The sequence below is a fragment of the Callithrix jacchus genome, chromosome 7 (genome assembly GCF_049354715.1).
Source record: "Callithrix jacchus isolate 240 chromosome 7, calJac240_pri, whole genome shotgun sequence".
NCBI lineage: Eukaryota > Metazoa > Chordata > Mammalia > Primates > Cebidae > Callithrix > Callithrix jacchus.
Genome location: NC_133508.1, coordinates 69397774 through 69414778, shown reverse-complemented (window position 1 = coordinate 69414778; position 17005 = coordinate 69397774). Strand labels below are relative to the sequence as shown.

The 17005-nt window shown below is 42.4% G+C and overlaps 2 protein-coding genes across 9 annotated transcripts in view; one reads left to right on the top strand and one right to left on the bottom strand.

Annotated features, from left to right (window-relative positions):
• The window catches only part of S100PBP (S100P binding protein), a 39357-nt gene extending 28004 nt beyond the window's left edge, over positions 1–11353 (bottom strand). The window contains exons 1-4 of one of the 7 annotated variants that reach the window (XM_035308610.3): positions 11084–11353; positions 4198–4314; positions 2723–3552; positions 1562–1650 (exon numbers count right to left, since the gene is read on the bottom strand). In XM_035308610.3, coding sequence (XP_035164501.1) covers positions 1562–1650; positions 2723–3550 — 917 coding nt within the window. In that variant the 5' untranslated portion in view covers positions 3551–3552; positions 4198–4314; positions 11084–11353. Of the gene's footprint in view, positions 1–1561; positions 1651–2722; positions 3553–4197; positions 4315–10532; positions 10643–11083 lie in introns of those variants that run through there. The other 6 variants (XM_035308614.3, XM_009000842.5, XM_009000844.5 and 3 more) reach the window with 6 other exon arrangements.
• Positions 11354–11604: 251 nt separating this feature from the next.
• The window catches only part of YARS1 (tyrosyl-tRNA synthetase 1), a 39773-nt gene continuing 34372 nt past the window's right edge, over positions 11605–17005 (top strand). For both annotated transcript variants that reach the window (XM_002750582.7, XM_054259102.2), the window contains exon 1: positions 11605–11788. In XM_002750582.7, the coding sequence (XP_002750628.1) occupies positions 11732–11788 (57 nt within the window). In that variant the 5' untranslated portion in view covers positions 11605–11731. The remainder of the gene's footprint in view (positions 11789–17005) is intronic.

Below are 17005 nucleotides of genomic sequence, written 5' to 3'. Positions count from 1 at the left end.
GCTGGGATTACAGGCGTAAGCCACCGCACCCAGCAAAATTTTTTAAAGATTAGCTAGGCCTGTAGTCCTAGCCACTCAGGAGGCTAAGGAGGGAGGATCACTTGAGTCCTCAAGTTCAAGGCTGCAGTGAGCTACAATCACACCACTACATTCCAGCTTGGGTCACAGAAGTGAGAACTTGTCTCTAAAAAAATAAAATAATCTTAAAAAATACAAAGAGAAGAAGGAAATAGATACAACCTCCTTCTAACAAGGAATAGAAAGGTGAAGATTACCTAGTCCCTAGAGAAAGAAAGCATTTGTTGAGTAATTCAAGGTTAGTCAGGAAATAGCTAATTTTATACAGTCAAATTGAAAAGTTGAATGGGGTAAGGAGGGAAAAGAATCACTAGATCTGGCAATTAGAGCAAAGGCGACCTCGGTGAGAGCAATTTCTGGCCCTTACTCATACCGATTGACTGTATTAAAGAGTCAGTGGATGAGAAAATTGAGATTACAAATTTATTACTGTCCCAAGTTGTGAGCTTCTGGTATCACTTACATTGTAAGCAATTCACAAGGTTTCCCTCAATTATGCAAACAAAACAAATAACCAGGAACTTGGATTTGGGGTGGTAGTCAAAGAAAACTTTAGCCTTATTTGTAATAATTTAAATTTTTATTTTATTTTTCATACAAGCTCTCACTGTCTCCCAGGTTGGTGTGCAGTGGCCTGTGATCTCAGCTCACTGTAACATCTGTCCCATGGGCTCAAACAATCTTCCCACCTCAGTCTTCCCTGTAGCTGGGACCATGCGCCACCATGCCTGGATTTTTTTGGTATTTTTAGTAGAGGCGGGGTCTCGCCATGTTGTCCAGATTGGTACTGAACTCCTAAGCTCTAGCAATTGGCCCACCTCGGCTTCCCAAAGTGCTGGGATTACAGGTGTGAGCCACCATGCCCAGCCTAATTAAATTTTTCAAGCAAAGTAAATATAATAAATGTATAATCAAAAGAATTTTTAAAAATCTCACTGTAAGGAAGCTAATCTGATTCAACATTTTAAAAAAACCTTTTCTAGTGCATTCAGTTTAAAAGGACCACATAGAGACACTGCCATCTCCTGGCAACAAGAGAATAAATTGAAAAGGTGACGCAAATTTGCAACCCCTACTAGAATTTTTTCCCAAGGGCAGGTGTAGGCAAGTTGGGAGATATGAAGAAATAATTTTAACAGTTTTGTTAAAATTATTCTAACTTCTTATCATATATGTGACTAGCCTGCCCCATACACAGGAGAAGAAATCTTACATTTGTAGTGCTTTCACTAATATGTCTATTTTGCTTTCAAAATAACTGTGAAGCAGCAGAGAAGGCATCTAATGACACCTTATTTTATGCATAAAAACTGAGGTAAGAGATTTGACTTGCCAAAAGTCACACAATTGGTAGTGCTAGAACTTCAAGTTTGCTTACTCCAAAAGCAGGGTTTGTTCCCTACGCTAAGAGGAAACGGGAGGGGAAGAAAGAAATTGAAGAGAACCAAAAGAAATCAGAATATGTAATTATACTTTACATTACCTGGTCTTGGTTTGTAGAACAGGAATGACTTTGCCTAGTCTTCTCTCATGGCCTTTCATCTTCCCAGAATCCTTGTCAAGAACATTCTGCTTTTTGAGGAGAGGAATGCAAAAGGAAAGGTGGTTCTTAGTTACAAGAAAACCACTGAAAACAACACTATTTATGGAAATATTTTTTAACTAAATGCAACACAAGCATATCTGTGAACATTACTGTGTGCCATGTATGACAGTAGTGCTTTAAATGATAGCAACTGTAATCTTTTTTTGTAATCTTAAAAAAAATAATAAAAGAGACCCTGGCCAGGCACAGTAGCTCACACCTGTAATTCCAGCACTTTGGGAGGCTGAGGTGAACAGATCACTTGAGGTCGGGAGTTCAAGACCAGCCAGACCATTACAGTGAAACCCCATCTCTACGAAAATACAAAAATTAGCCAGGCGTGGTGGTGCACACCTGTAATCACAGCTACTCAAGAGGCTGAGACAGGAGAATTGCTTGAACCCAGGAGGCGGAGGTTGCAGTGAACCGACTGTGCCACTGTACTTCAGCCTGGGCAACAGATTAAGACTCTGTCTCAAACAAAAAAAAGAAAAAAGAAAGAAAGAAACCCTATGTGGCAGGGATTATTACACTCATTTGGCAGATAGGGAATCAGGCTCAAAAAGATTAGGTAAATTGCCCAAGATTTTTCAGCTCTTTCATGGCTGACTCAGAGCCAGTGCTATATCTAATATAAGATAGCAATAAAGATTGAGACTTAAGCTGAAACCCAAGGACAGGAAAAATAATAGAATTATCATCTTAGTAATTATTCAATAAAGGGAAATTTAATATTATGTATTAGGTGATGTAAACACATTATTTCATGAATCCTTATTATACTATGAAGTATTATTTACTCCAATTTAGGTAAGAAATATGGGGAAACATTGAAGCTAAATAATTAGCCCAGGGTCACAGTGCTAGTCAGGATCCAAACCCCAATTTGTCTGAACACAAAGCTCTGCTAGATTATAACAAATGTACCCCTGTGCTGCAGGATGCCCACAGTAGGGGAAGTTGATATATATGGAGACAGGGGTATACATATCAACTTCCTGCTATACATCTAAATAAAAATTATTTCATTTTTCTTTTCACCTTGAACAATGTACTTACTTTGTTTGATGAGCTGGAAACAACCGGAGACCTCATTTCACAACTTGGTTTATGTGAACCACCATTTCTGCAGGATGACTCCATATTACGAGTCTCTGAATGGTCTGAGAGCCGAGAGAATACAGACGTAAGGTTCTTACTGTCAGCCATATTTTTATCAGAGACAGCTTGTTGAAAGTTATTGTTTGAAGACAGCTGGGGCCCATCCCAGGCAGAATTACTGGGGCTGATCCCTTCAGATTCAGTACAAAGTTTGCTTTCATTTGGGGTAAGACCATCTTCTCTCATCTCCTCTCCAATGGAAGAGAGTTTTTCAGTATCTTTAGATGAATCAATCTCATCCTTATCAAGCAAAGCATCACAAACTGTTGGATTAAATGGTGCAACAGTCACTTTTATAAGATTCTTTTCTAATACAGACCGTCTGTTTAATGGTTTAGTAGGAGCTGGTCCATGGCCACTTGATGTACATAGCTGAGGTAGTTCGAAGAGGTCAGGAATCTCAGCTACTGGTCCCAAGCTGTATGATGAATTCTTCTCTTGGAGAGTATCAAGTAGAATTTGACTCCCTCTTTCTCCCTTCTCAACGTGCCCAACATCTTCTTCCCCAGAAGACTGCTCATCTGATGGGTCATCTTCCTTCAAGAGTGCATCAATCTCTTCCTCTGTGTAATTTAAATCACCGTCATCTTCTTCTCCTTCAGACAGCTCCAGCAAGGAGTCATCTAATCCATCCTCATCCAAGGAACCCCAAGAAAATGGGACATTGTCTTTAGCCAAGAGAGAGGTACCAGAAGACTGTTCAGAGGGCACCAGTGAGCACATCATCTCTGGAGAAATAAGAGACAGTTTCACTGAGGAACAGAAAATAACGTTATACCAACTGTAGTCAACTATATGGGTAATGTTCTAGTATTTCAAAATCTTTGCACTGTTGACTTGTAAGATGAGAAATAATTTTAAGATATTTAACTTTACCAGAAACATGAAAATACATGTTAGAACAATGAGATACTTTTTGCCTTCCAAAATGGTAATAATTAAGATGCCATGACAATCTGGCTTGGTGAGGATATGGAGAAACAGCATTCATACACTATCAGTAAGAGTATACGTCAGTACAATGTTTTGTGCAGAGTAACCCAGCAATTTTACTTCTGAAAATCTGTCCTTCATATGTATGTTCAAAGTAGCCAAACCCTGGAGGCAACCTAAATGTCCATTACCAGGAGAACTGTTCAGTAAATCATGGTATATTTGTGCTATGGAATACTTTTCAATTATTTAAAAACACAGTGAAGTAGATCTGTAAGTACTATCGTGGAATGATATCTACAACATACAAACGAAACAAATGTATATCATGAAAAATGTTTAAATATTCAGTTTGCACTTTACCACAAAACAAATACGTATTACTTTTGAAATAAAACAAAATTCAAGAATACAAGAAGGTAAATAATTGTCTTCCATACTGTGTGGAGCTGCTGGAACAATCTCTGCCTTTGCCACGAGACCAAATGGAAAAAGGTTTAAACTCCTGCTAGCTGTTCCTTTCAGGAGACTTGTCAAAATGATTGACTCCCACCTTCCTGCAGGCAAAAAGAAAATTAAAGGATCTTCTCATCACTTTCAACTCTGCTAATTACAAAGTCAACTGTATTATGCTTTAAGGTGCTCGATGTATTAATTTTGATCTGAATTTTTTTTTTTTGGTAATACCAGAAAGTTGGATTTTCTGAGTCAAGAACACCAAAGAAAAATCTTCAAAGAAAAAAAATTATGCAACTAAGGGAACTAGTTTTGTTCCTCTCAACAATTTGTACTTTCTTAAGACTATCATCTACTTCAGTAGGACGAATACTGGCGTGGGAGTCCAAAGACCTGGGGTGTAGTTCTGGTTGTATCACTAGCCAGCTCCAATAACTTGGGTATGCCAACTGACCATCTGGACTTGTTTCCTCATTTACAAAATAGGAAAGGGATGGAAAAGGGGGACTAGGCAATGTCTGAGATTCCAACAAAATCTAAAAATTAATCATGACCACACATATAAAAATCTTTTACAATATAAATATATAAATGCAAAAAAAAACTCATTAAAACAAACACAACCCTGGGCAACAAGGCAAAGCAGTTTCTACACACACACACACACACACACACACACAATTAGCCAGGCATGGTGGCGCACGCCTGTATTCCTAGCAGCTACTCATACGGCTGAGATGAGAGGACCACTTGAAGCTGGGAGGTCGAGGCTGTAGAAAGCAGTCATCGTGCCACTGCACTGCAGCAGATGACAGAGCAAGACCCTGTCTCAGAAGAAAAAAAAAAGATACAAACAAAAATTGATAACTATTACAACTTGCAGGGACATAAGGTAGGACTTCTGTATCATTTTACTTTTCTACTTGAATGTTTACTTGTATAATTAAAACCTAGTTTTTAAATAGCTAATGACAGACCTAATCTGTATTATTTTCCAAATGGGAAAGGTGATAAAAAGCTAATATTTCACATATCTGAGAAGCTATAAGAAATGCTTATACACTGAACTCAGTAATTTGGAAAATTCCTTATAGCCTTGTAACTATAAAATTTTCCCTACTCCATGACCCTCCATACCACACCCTGAGTTTTAACGTTAGATCATACATTCTTTTAGAAAATATTTTTTGAGTTACAATCATCACACAGCACAAGCTATGTGATGTTTCTACACACACACACACACACACACACACACACACACACAAAATAAGAACTCTTTATTATTTCCAAGAATTCAAGATATAGCTCCCACCCTCATAATGTATAATCTTGCTAGAGAAACAACACTGAAAATTAAGCACCAATATGAGATAATACAAAATGGTACGGACAATAAAGTACTAGAGAAAGTTAGAAGAAATGAGAGGGATTACAGAATTTTAGAATTAGAAGGGACCTAGTTTAACTTACTCATCTTAGAAATGAAATGGGAGAAAAAGAAATATTAAGTACCTATTATAAACCAGGTGCTGTAAGACACATTTTACAACTGTAATTTAACCTTTCAACACAACTCTGTAAAATTAATCTTATCAAAGAAATCATTTTCTGGCCAGGCACACTGGCTCACACTTGTAATCCCAGCACTTTGGGAGGGCAAGGCAGGTGGATCATGAAGTCAGGAATTCAAGATCAGCCTAGCCAACATGGTGAAAACCTGTCTCTACTAAAAATACAAAAATTAAACGGGCATCGTGGCAGGCACCTGTAATCCCAGCTACTTAGGAGGATGAGGCAGAGATATGCTTGAATCCAGCAGGCAGAGGTTGCAGTGAGCTGAGGTCGCGCCACTGCATTTCAGCCTGGGCGACATTGTTTTCTGTTGTATTTAAACTTAGAGCTCCTACTACTATAGTATTTTACCAATACTATATTCTAGCAATTGTGAGAGTTCTAAGTGTTGAAGCAGATGCCTCTATGAAAAGTAATTTCTCTGCATTAATGACTGAGTTATTTTACTTAGTTTATATCTTTAGGCAGCAGTTAGAAAAACAGTTTACTTATGGAAAACGTCCTTTTTTGACTTCAGAAAGTTTATGGTTGTCAGGCACAAATATACAGGCACTGGGGTTAAACAGATACATTTCTTAGATGCCCTTTCTGGGCCATTGGCCCCCATTCCAACTCCTTACAAAAGATCTAGTTCAAGCCCTTGGTTGGACAAATGCAGAGTTAAACAGATTTTCCCTCTTGGGAAACTAAAGTTCAGAAGCATTAAGTGACTTAACTAAGTACACATAGCTAATGATGTTAGATAGAGCAAGGATCAAAACCCAAGTCTAATTCCAAAGGCAATGTTTTTTCCTACTACATCTGTGACAGACTTGCTCAGGATTGGTCAGCAAATGGCAGAGCTAGAATCCAAACTCAGGCCTTCTAAATTCAGTACAATCTCTAACAAATTGCAAGAGTAAAGACTAAAGAGAGCTTTTGGTCTCTTGGAAAAAATATTTTAAGCCAACTTAATAGGACCAATATCCTTCATAACCATTGCAATAATCAATTCCTATACAACATGACATCCAGATGCAAAAAAAAAAAATGGCTTTTCTGAGCTTCTCTTATGTTCCAATAGATCTGGGAACAAAAGTATACAAAACAATACCATATATATGGTATATAGAGAAAGAGATCATTTTAATTTGTACAAATCGTTCTCTTTCTGATGTTATTTCCTCATTTTCAAAAGTACTTATTATAAACAATGTAAAACATATACATAAGTAACTTAATAGTATAATGAACCCCCACACACCCATCATTCAACCCCGACAACTATCAACTCATAACTAATGTTGCCCTATCCACTTTCCCACTTTACTGGATTATTTTAAAGCAAATCCCAGGCATCGTATCATTTCATCTGTAAATAATAAGAATTCCTTATCATAAAATAGTTCAGGTTTCCAATTATATTATATCATAACTTTTTTTTAAGGCTAAAAAATAATCAGTATCCAAATAACGTCCATACAGTGTGACTGGCTGTTAACGTCTTATGTGTATTTTAATCTAGAGATTTCAGATCTTTTCCCCCTGCAATTATTTTATTAAAGAAACAATATGCTAGATGGCTCAAACCTATAATCCCAGTGCTTTAGGAGGCCAAGGTGGGCAGGTCACTTGAGGCCATGAGTTCAAGCAAGACCAGCCTCACCAACATGGCAGAACCCCATCTCTACTAAAAATACAAAGAAAATTTAGCTGGGTGTGGTGGTGCAGGCCTGTAGTCCCAGCTATTCAGAAGGCTGAAGCAGGAGAATTGCTGAAACCCAGGAAGCGGAGGTTGTAGTGAGCAGAAATTGCACCACTACACTCCAGCCTGGGTGACAGACTCTGTCTCAAAAAAAAAAAACAAAAAAAAAGTACCACCACATATTATGTATAGATACATATATCATACAATTATTAAAATATGCATGAATATGAGGAATATCAAATTCAGGATAGTGGTTACCTTTGGTGGTGGAGAGAAAAGAGGAATGGCAAAGGCACATGGGCAACTATACTTACATCTGCAATGTTTTATTTCTTTTTTTAAAGAGACGGGAGTCTCGCTCCATGGCCCAGGCTGGAGTACAGAGGCACGATCTCAGCTCACTGCAACCTCCCGCCTCTCAGGTTCAAGCAATTCTCTGCCTCAGCCTCCCGAGTAGCTGGGATTACAGGCATGCACCACCAGGCCTGGCTAATTTTTGTATTTTTAGTAGAGATGGGGTTTCACCATCTTGGCCAGACTGGTCTTGGAACTCCTGACCTTGTGATCCACCTGCCTCAGCCTCTCAAAGTGCTGGGATTACAGGTGTGAGCCACCATGCCCGGCCAATATTTTATTTCTTAAGAAAACAGTATCTCATCTTAGGCCACATGACCACAAATAAATAAGGAAAACAAGAAAAAGAAAAAAAATAGCATGAAGAGACCTGGAACAAATATGGCAACCTAAGATAAAGCAGGATGGTGGGCATTAAAATGTTCATTATTATTTGGTTACTTTCTATACTGTTTTAAAATTGTTACTTTTTTGAGATAGGGTCTCAGTTTTGTTGCCCAGGCAGAACACAGTGGTGTGATCATAGTTTACTGCAGCCTTGAACCCCAGGGCCCAAGCAGTTGTCCATCTCAGCTTCCTGAGTAGCTGGGACTACAGGACCATGCCACGATACCTGGCTAATTTTTTTCTTTTTTTGTAGAGACAGAGTCTCATTATGCTGCCCAGACTGGTCTTGAACTCCTGGACTCAAGCAATCCTTCTGCATTTGTTTTCCAAAGTGCTGGGATTACAGGCATTGAGCTATCACACCCAGCCACTGTATTTTTTTATATGCTTGAAATAATAAAAACATTTTAAAATTATGACGTCAATGGGAAAGACAATGTTTATACTCTATGAAGTCTCAAATATCACAGTACCTACCTGACAGGGTCGTGGCAAGAATTAATGAGATCATGAACATAAATTTAGCATACTAGAAGCACAATGTAAGAGACAAATAACTGTGGCCACAGTTATTATTTCACTCCACCATCATCAATGCCCTGACCCTTGAAGAGTCAGTCTTAGGAGAAAAAAGGAAAAAAGAGTGCCAAACTGGTAGGGAACTTCCCCTAGACCCTGCTTGAAATTATCTAGTATGCGCTAGTCTCATCTAGTTTGATCCAGCATTCAACCATATTGTCACCAAAGACCTAGACAGACATCTGAAACATCAGGCAAATTCTGCAAATTAATGTTCACTGAACTACCCTCTATAGAGGTACTGGACCTTAGCAATTCACTTAGTCTCTGAACCTCAATACAGATAATACCCATTAAATTCTGTTAACTTCAAACACAGATTATCATAAGGAAAAAGAGGATGCTCATGAAAGCAGTCTAAACCTAAAAGTTCTATACCAAAAAAACCCTTATGTTTAATGAATGTGAAAAGGGGGGGAGGGGAATCCTCAGATAAAATTGAAGTTCTTAAGTGAAATTCCAAAGACAGCCTTACTTGTCAAAAGAAGTGTTACTTACATCTCTGTCTACCATCTACCACCTTTCTTGGTACTTGCCTGGTAACCTCCACTTAAAATATGGGGACTCCTTTATATTTTTATTTTTGAGACAGGGTCTCATTCAGTCACCCAGGCTGGAGTGCAGTGGCATTATGTGGGCTCACTGCAACCTCCACCCCCCCAGGTTCAAGTGATTCTTGTGCCTCAACCTCCCAATAGCTAGGATTACAGACATCTGCAATGTTTAACTAATTTTTGTATTTTCAGTAGAGATGAGGTTTTGCCATGTTGGCCAGGCTGGTTTTGAACTCCTGGCCTCAAGCAATCCTCCAGCCTCGGCCTCCCAAAGTGCTGGGATTACAGGCGTGAGCCACCGCGCCCGGCCATACCCCTTTATTTTTAAGGGAAGAATATTTTTCCGATCTCCTAATTCTATCTCTTAGTTCCTCTACACCCCATCCTTTCTGTGACCCTATTCTGTCCTTCCACATCTCTCTTACCTGTCCACCCCCTTCTTCACACTTCAGTTTACCACCCCCTCTCTCTGTTCTCGAACCTCCTGGTTGCAACCCCAGAAACTGGTTCCCTTTCTATTTTTATCTCACCTCAGAAAACCTACTGCCTTCGAGCACAAAGCCTTATTTTACTGAGGCCACTAAAACTGCAACAATAGATGCAAACCCACATCCTCTTTCAAGCACTAAAATCAAGACCATTACCAAGCAGGATCTGACAGGTACGGCCAAGGGCACAGATTATTTCCAGTGGACAAGACCTCCCCCTGGCCTTTGATTTCCAACCTTTCCCAAATGCAGTACGTGTGAAGCACACAGTACGAAAACACACTCAGCAGGCTTCATCACTCCATAAAATATACACGACATTTACAAAAAAATCAAAATGAACTGAAATTATCTGTAACAGTTTTGCAAATTCCTTCGAGGTAACTAAAAACACTGCGGGACGGAAAAAACAACCCAGGGATGCAAATCTTTGCTTTAGGTAATATTTCACTAGATGAGGGTGCCAGGATTCTCCTCCCACATGGACACTGAGAACAGACTTGCTAAGCTGCAGCAACAGGTTTCTTTTTAAAAAGAAAATGTGCTTTAAAACATTTTAGGCAGGTCGGCTAGAGCTTGGAGTCCCTAACAAATACACAAAAAATTGGAGATCAGGTTAGGGCAGGCGGTGGGCAACTCAACCACTTCTAGGACCTCTCCAGGGCCCACCCTGAGGCAGCGAACTGCTTTCCCACTTGCCAAGGAAGTAACTGGTGACGCCGCTTCCAGCCCTTGAGTACCCGGAGGGAGAGTGGCCCAGGCCCAACTTTTGGAGGATACTGCCTTAGCTCTCCCTCACAAATGCAGCCCCGGACTGTGTCGCCCTCCAGGGAGGGCCTTTGCCCCTCCCTCCTCTGGGGACACCGCGAATTCCCGCCTCCCGGCGGAAGGCGGGAGAAGCGACGGTTCTCTCTCCCTGACCCTCCCCCAGTAGGGGCAAACTCGCCCCTCAGCAGGCCCGGGCGGTGCGCTTCTCTCCCAGGGACCACCGTCGTCACATTTCCCCAGGGGAAGCGTCGTCCTCTTTCTGCCCCCACCCACGAGACGCGGCAGAAAAGCTCGCGAGCTTCCCGCCGGCAACAGCCTCCCGCCGAGCCGGCCGGGGCAGAGGCGTCCCCAGCCACCTACACATCCACGGCCCCCACCCCCACTGGGTAGAGACTGCAGACGGCGCTCCCCGACTCTCAGACGACCAGGGAGCTTCCTTTTTCCTCAGCAGGGTGAGGGGCATCTGTCGCCCGCCGACCTGAAGGTGGGGGGCAGGGACATTCCCTCGCCGTCACCTCAGGAGCTAGAACGCGCCCTTCTCGCAGCAGGGCGTGGGCCTCTCAATCCCTCCAAGGGGCCAGCGGCGTGCGCAGCCCCTTGGAGAAGCAACAGGCGCCCCCATCCCCCTCCCGGCCGGGTAACGCCGAGCCCCTCGTCTCTCCCGCTCTTCACCTCCGGAAGCCGGGCCAAAGCCTGGGCGAACGACTGCACCTCACTCCGCCCCCTGCGCCATTTTATCGCCCCCTCCCCGACCTCCCCCACCCGGAGTCCACCCGACCCAGCCGGCGTGGGGGGGGGCAAACCAGCAGTGATTGGCAGAAAACCGCCCCGCCTCTAGGAGGGTTGTGCCCCGCGCAGGCGCCTCAGCCCCGCCCTCCGCACCACCTCCCTTGCCTGCTGGCTCCACCTTTTCCAGGCTCATCGAACTGCTCGACTCTCTACTGTTCCTCACTTTTTCCGGCTATTGCTGGGAGGGGAGGGGTTCAGGCCAAGCAAGCCGAGCGACGAGGTTAGCTGATGCAACCTGGCTGGACTCGCGTGACAGTTCCCGGCACGCGACGGCGACGGTAACCCAGGAAGGGCCTCTGGTGCCGGGCTAAGTGTGGGAAGCAGGGGTAGCAGAGCCATGGGGGACGCTCCCAGCCCTGAAGAGAAACTGCAGCTTATCACCCGGAACCTGCAGGTCAGGCCTGGGGATTGGAAATGGGCCGTTGAGGGACTAGGAGCCCGAGTTTCAGTGATTTTGAGTCCCATTACTGGGTTCTAAGTGTGTGGGGCCGGGAACTCGGCGCTGGGGCCGCTCTGAGAGAGGTTGCTGATCTCACTGATGATCGGTCAGTCAAGCAGCCCTTCCCTGGGTTTCACAGAAATCACAGCGAGCTCACCTTTTGCGTGCAGTTACCTTGTGTTGGAGCCAAGCTTTGAATCCAGGACTCCCACTCCACCCCCCGTTAAGTGCCACTATTCATAGGGGGCTTGGTTACAGAATACGTCAAGGGCCTGCCAGAGTTTGTCTGAAGGGGACCAGAAGTTAAAAATGACCCATTACAGGGTTCAAGTAAGTATTGAAAGATGCTGTATAGGGAACTTTAAAAGGAAATGAGAGAAGGGAAGGCTTCCCTGAGGAAGTGACCTCTAAATTGTGCCCTGAAAGTAATAGATCCCCCTGCCCTCAGGCCAAGTCTGTTCCGACTGTTACCAAGCACTAAAGGAGTAGGAGTTAACCAGAGGAAGAATGGAAGAATGAGAGGGAGAGCATTTCAGATGGAGGGAACAGAAATTGTGGCTAACTTAGGTGGAATGGAGTGAGCAGTTATGAGGAAGCACTGAAAAATTTATATTGTGTATTCGCTTGACTTTTCCGGGCTTCTATTGTCACTTTATCAGGGAGGCATTTCCCGACCGCTTTATTTAAATAACAAATCCTCTGGCACCAGAACTGCCCCATCCCTTGCTCTGCCTTTTTTTCCATTATTGTTCCTACATACTATTCGTTTTAATTGTTTATTTGTTTAGGAGAGGCAGGCAGGGACCAAGTCACGGGGGCCTTGTAGGTCTTATTCTGTTCAATTTTAAATTGGGCTTTCTTCTAAGAGCAGTGATACATCAGTTGGGCCACAGCCTGCTCTGTTTTCTCTTTTTTTGAGATGTAATTCACATTCTATAAATTTCACCCTTTTAAAGTATACAATTCAGTGAGTTTTAATATGTTCACAGGTTGTGCAACTATCACACTACCTAATAAAACTTGCAGACACTACCTATTACCCTCTACTCCCAGCCTTAGGGAAACACTAATCTCTCTGTCTCCAGGTATTTGCCTATTCTGGACATTTCATATAACTGGAATCATACAATATGTGTCTTGTTGCGTCTTTTTTGCACTTAGCATAATATTTTCAAAATTCATCTGTTTTTGCATCTAGCAAAACGTCATTCCTTTTTATGGTTGAATGATACTCTCTTGTATGGATATATACATTTTGTTTACCCATCATCAGTTGATGGACATTTAGGTTATTCCATTCACAACTTAATTTTAACCAAAGGTTAAATTAATGCTTCCCCTAGTTAGAGTCATAGTTTCTTATTCCCTCTCTATAAAATAGTTCTGACTGGGGACTTAAGGTACACAAAACTATTAGAATTAACTCACGGGTTTTTGGTTTTTGGGATTATTTTGAAACAGAGTTTTGCTCCGCCTCCCAGGCTCAAGTGATTCTTTTGCCTCAGCCTCCCGTGTAGCTGGAATATTACAAACATGCACCACCACACCTGGCTGATTTTTCTATTTTTAATGGAGAGAGGGTTTCACCATGTTGGTCAGGCTGGTCTCAAATTCCTTACCTCAAGTTATGTGCTGACCTTGGCCTCCCAAAGTGCTGGGATTACAGGTGTGAGCCACTGCACCTGGCCTCACTCAGGGTTTAAAGGCTAAGTAATGTGACATCTTCTTGGGTGGTGATAACCTTCCAAGTGTCCACATAGTTGGGGGTGCTCTTGAGCATGTGGGATCACCTGCCAACAGACTTGGAGCACAGGATTTTAACAAGTCATGCTAATACATGATTCAAACCAGCAATATCATGGTTTCTAACAGCCTCCCAAAACCATAACTTGAGGAGACGCTACATATACTGGCCTATTAGAATTTTTCCAATATTGTCATAGGACAAAAATAAATCATTAAAGGTCTTAAAAAGGAAAATGAGTTTTAAGAAGTTTTGGGTTTTAAGGACTGTCTCTGGCTACCTTTTAGAACATGGATTGGAGGGGCCAGGTGCAGAGTGGCTCATGCCTTTGGGAGGCCCGTGAGGGCAGATCACTTGAGGTCAGGAGTTCAAAACCAACCTGGCCAACATAGTGAAACCCCATCTCTACTAAAAATACAAAAATTTCCCAGGCCTGGTGGTGGGCACCTGTAATTCCAGCTACTTGGGAGGCTGAGGCAGGCGGATCATCTGAACAGTGAGTTAAGATTACATCACTGCACTCTAGCCTGGGTGACACAGCAAGACTCCGTCTCAGAAAAAAAAAAAAGAAAAGAAAATTGATTAGAAGGAGCAAAAGTAGACTTGGGAGACCAGTTAGGAGAATATTAGAGTAATCCTGGTGTTATCTGATGGGGCCTGGATTTGGGTGGTGATGTGTAGAGGCAGAGAGAAATAGGAGGGTTGAAGAACAGTTTTGGAGTACCTTGAACAACTCTAAATGATGGTATCATTTACTGAACAAGGAGTGAAACTATCGGTGAAAAAGATGGTTGAGGAGTGAAGTAAGAAGTCAAGAGCATGAGTTGTGTTTTGAATGATTGGGTTGACAACAAGAACACGGTTCTGTATATGGATGTGAGCAGGAGATTTGGGAGTTACTGGCTCATAGTAGTAATTGAAGCAACTGAAGGGGATCAGTTAAGGAGAATGTAGAGTAAGAAGAAAAAAAGACCAGAGCCCCAGAGATTGCTAATATTTAATGACTAGGAAAAATAAGAACAGTTGCAAAGAAATCCAAGCAGGCAGCGAAGAGGAAAACTTAGAGAATAAAATAAAGGAGACCAAAGGAGAGTACCTCTGGGAGGGAGTGAAGACTAAAAAATACTCATTGAATTTAGCAACATGAAGGTCCTCTGTGATCTTAGCAAGTGTATGTGTGATGTGATACGGAATTTAGTAGTATTGTTGTACTGGAGCGAGTCAAGGAATGCGCCACACTCTGAGATTGATTTATGAGTCCTTTATTATGCTGGCAATCGAGAGGTGGCTAACACCCAAAGTGTTTTCAGCACTAAGAAAAAGTTAGGTGGTTTTTTATACCCTGGTTTTGAAGGGGAGGGGGAACCTAGCTGAAGCAAATTTTTCACAAAAGCAGAGTAAGCAAAAAAGTTAAAAGATAAACTGGTACATGAGAAATAAAACAGTGCCAGGTGCAAGGGGTAAAGTTGTCATAAAAGACATACAACTTATAGATAATGGGGGTTCTGGGCATCCGACTGCACCTGCATTCCCAGGCTCTGCTGGTACCACTTAACTCGGTTTCTTATCAACTAATGCACTCCTGGAGGTGCCCAGTGTCAGCCTACCCCAGCTACATACTGTAGTTACATACTTGATGGTGGGAAGATAACTAATATGAAGAAGCTAAGATGGAGTCTGTCCGGCTCAAGAAGCTAACATAAAGCCTGAACAGTTTTTAGTCTGAGAAAGAGTTAGTTTTGGCTGGCAAAAAGCAGGTTATCACACTACGATGTGGCATGGAATTCAAATTGGAATGGGAGACTAGGAAATGAAGATCAAAAGAAGAGACAACTGTTTCAAGAAACTGGCAATGAAAGGAAGGAGAGTGAATTAGAGGTATGTAAAACAGAAAGTATCTGAGGCCAGATGTGGTAGCTCATGCCTACAATCCCAGCACTTTGGGAGACTGAGGCAGGTGGATTATTTGAGGTCAGGAGTTCAAGACCAGCCTGACCAACATGGTGAAACCCCATCTCTACTAAAAATACAAAAAAATAGCCAGGTGTGGTGGGGCACACCTGCAATCTCAGCTACTCTGGAGGCTGAGGCAAGAAGATCGCTTGAACCCTGGAGGTGGAGGTTGCAGTAAGCAGAGATCACAGAACTGTACTCCAGCCTGGGGGACAGAGTAAGACTCTGTCTTGGGGGAAGAAAAAAAGGTATCCGAGACAAGTCTCAATCAATTTAGAGATTTATTTTGCTAAGGTTAAAGACCATGGCAGCTGACACAGTCTCAGAAGTCCTGAGAACACGTGTTTAAGATGGTTGGGTTACAGCTTTGTTTTATATGTTTTGGGGGAGATAGAAGTTACAGGCAAAATCACAAATCAATACAATTAAGGTATACATTGGTTTGCCCAGAGAGGAGATGGGGGTTCTAGTTTCTAGGTGGATTCAAAGATTTCCTGATTGGCAAATTGGTTGAAAGTGTTAAACTCTGCCTGAAGAGTTGAAGTCAGTTTGAGTTAAGATAAGGAGGGTTAGGCTGGCTCGGTGGTTCACACCTGTAAATCCCAGCACTTTGGAAAGCCAAGGTGGGTGGATCACGAGGTCAGGAGTTCGAGACCAGCCTGGCCAACATGGTGAAACCGGGCTCTACTTAAGATACAAAAATTGGCTGGGCGTGGCGGCACGTGCCTGGGAGAATCGCTTGAGGTTGCAGTGAGCTGAGATCACACCACTGTATTCCAGCCTGGGCAACAGGGAGACTCAAAAAAAAAAAAAAAAAAAAAGATAAGGAGGGTTGTGGAAGCCAAGGTTCTTGTCTTGTAGATGAAGCCTCTAGGTAGCTGGCTTCAGAGAGAATTGATGGTGAATGTCTGTTATCTGATCTTAAAAGGTGTCAGACTCTCCAGAAAAAATTTAGTAAGGGTAGGAGATTTTTCTACAGAATGCACATTTCCCCAAGAGGCAGTTTGTAGGGCCATTTAAAAATATGTCAAAGTAATATCCTTTGGGGTAAAATACTTTGATTTCTTTCAGGGTCTGCTGTCTATCATGTGGTGCGATACCAGAATCAGGTTGGAATTTGGTATCTTACTGCTACAGAGAGTTTGTTTTGTCAATCTTACTATCTGTGTTTTAATGTTAATGCTGGTCTGTTGTATCTAAACTCCAGAGGATCACCAGGTGGGCTGGCTTATGCCTATAATCCCAGCACTTTGGGAGGCTGAGGCCGGAGGATCACTTGAGCCCAAGAGTTCAAGACCAGCCTAGGCAACATAGTGAGACTTCATCTCTACTAAACAGAAAAAACTAGCCAGGCATATCTGTGCCTGTAGCCCTAGCTTCTCAGCTGAGGTAGGAGGATTGCTTGAGCCTGGATGTTGAGGCTGCAGTGAGTTGTGTTTGCTCAAGTGGACTCTAGCCAGGGCAACAGAGCAAGA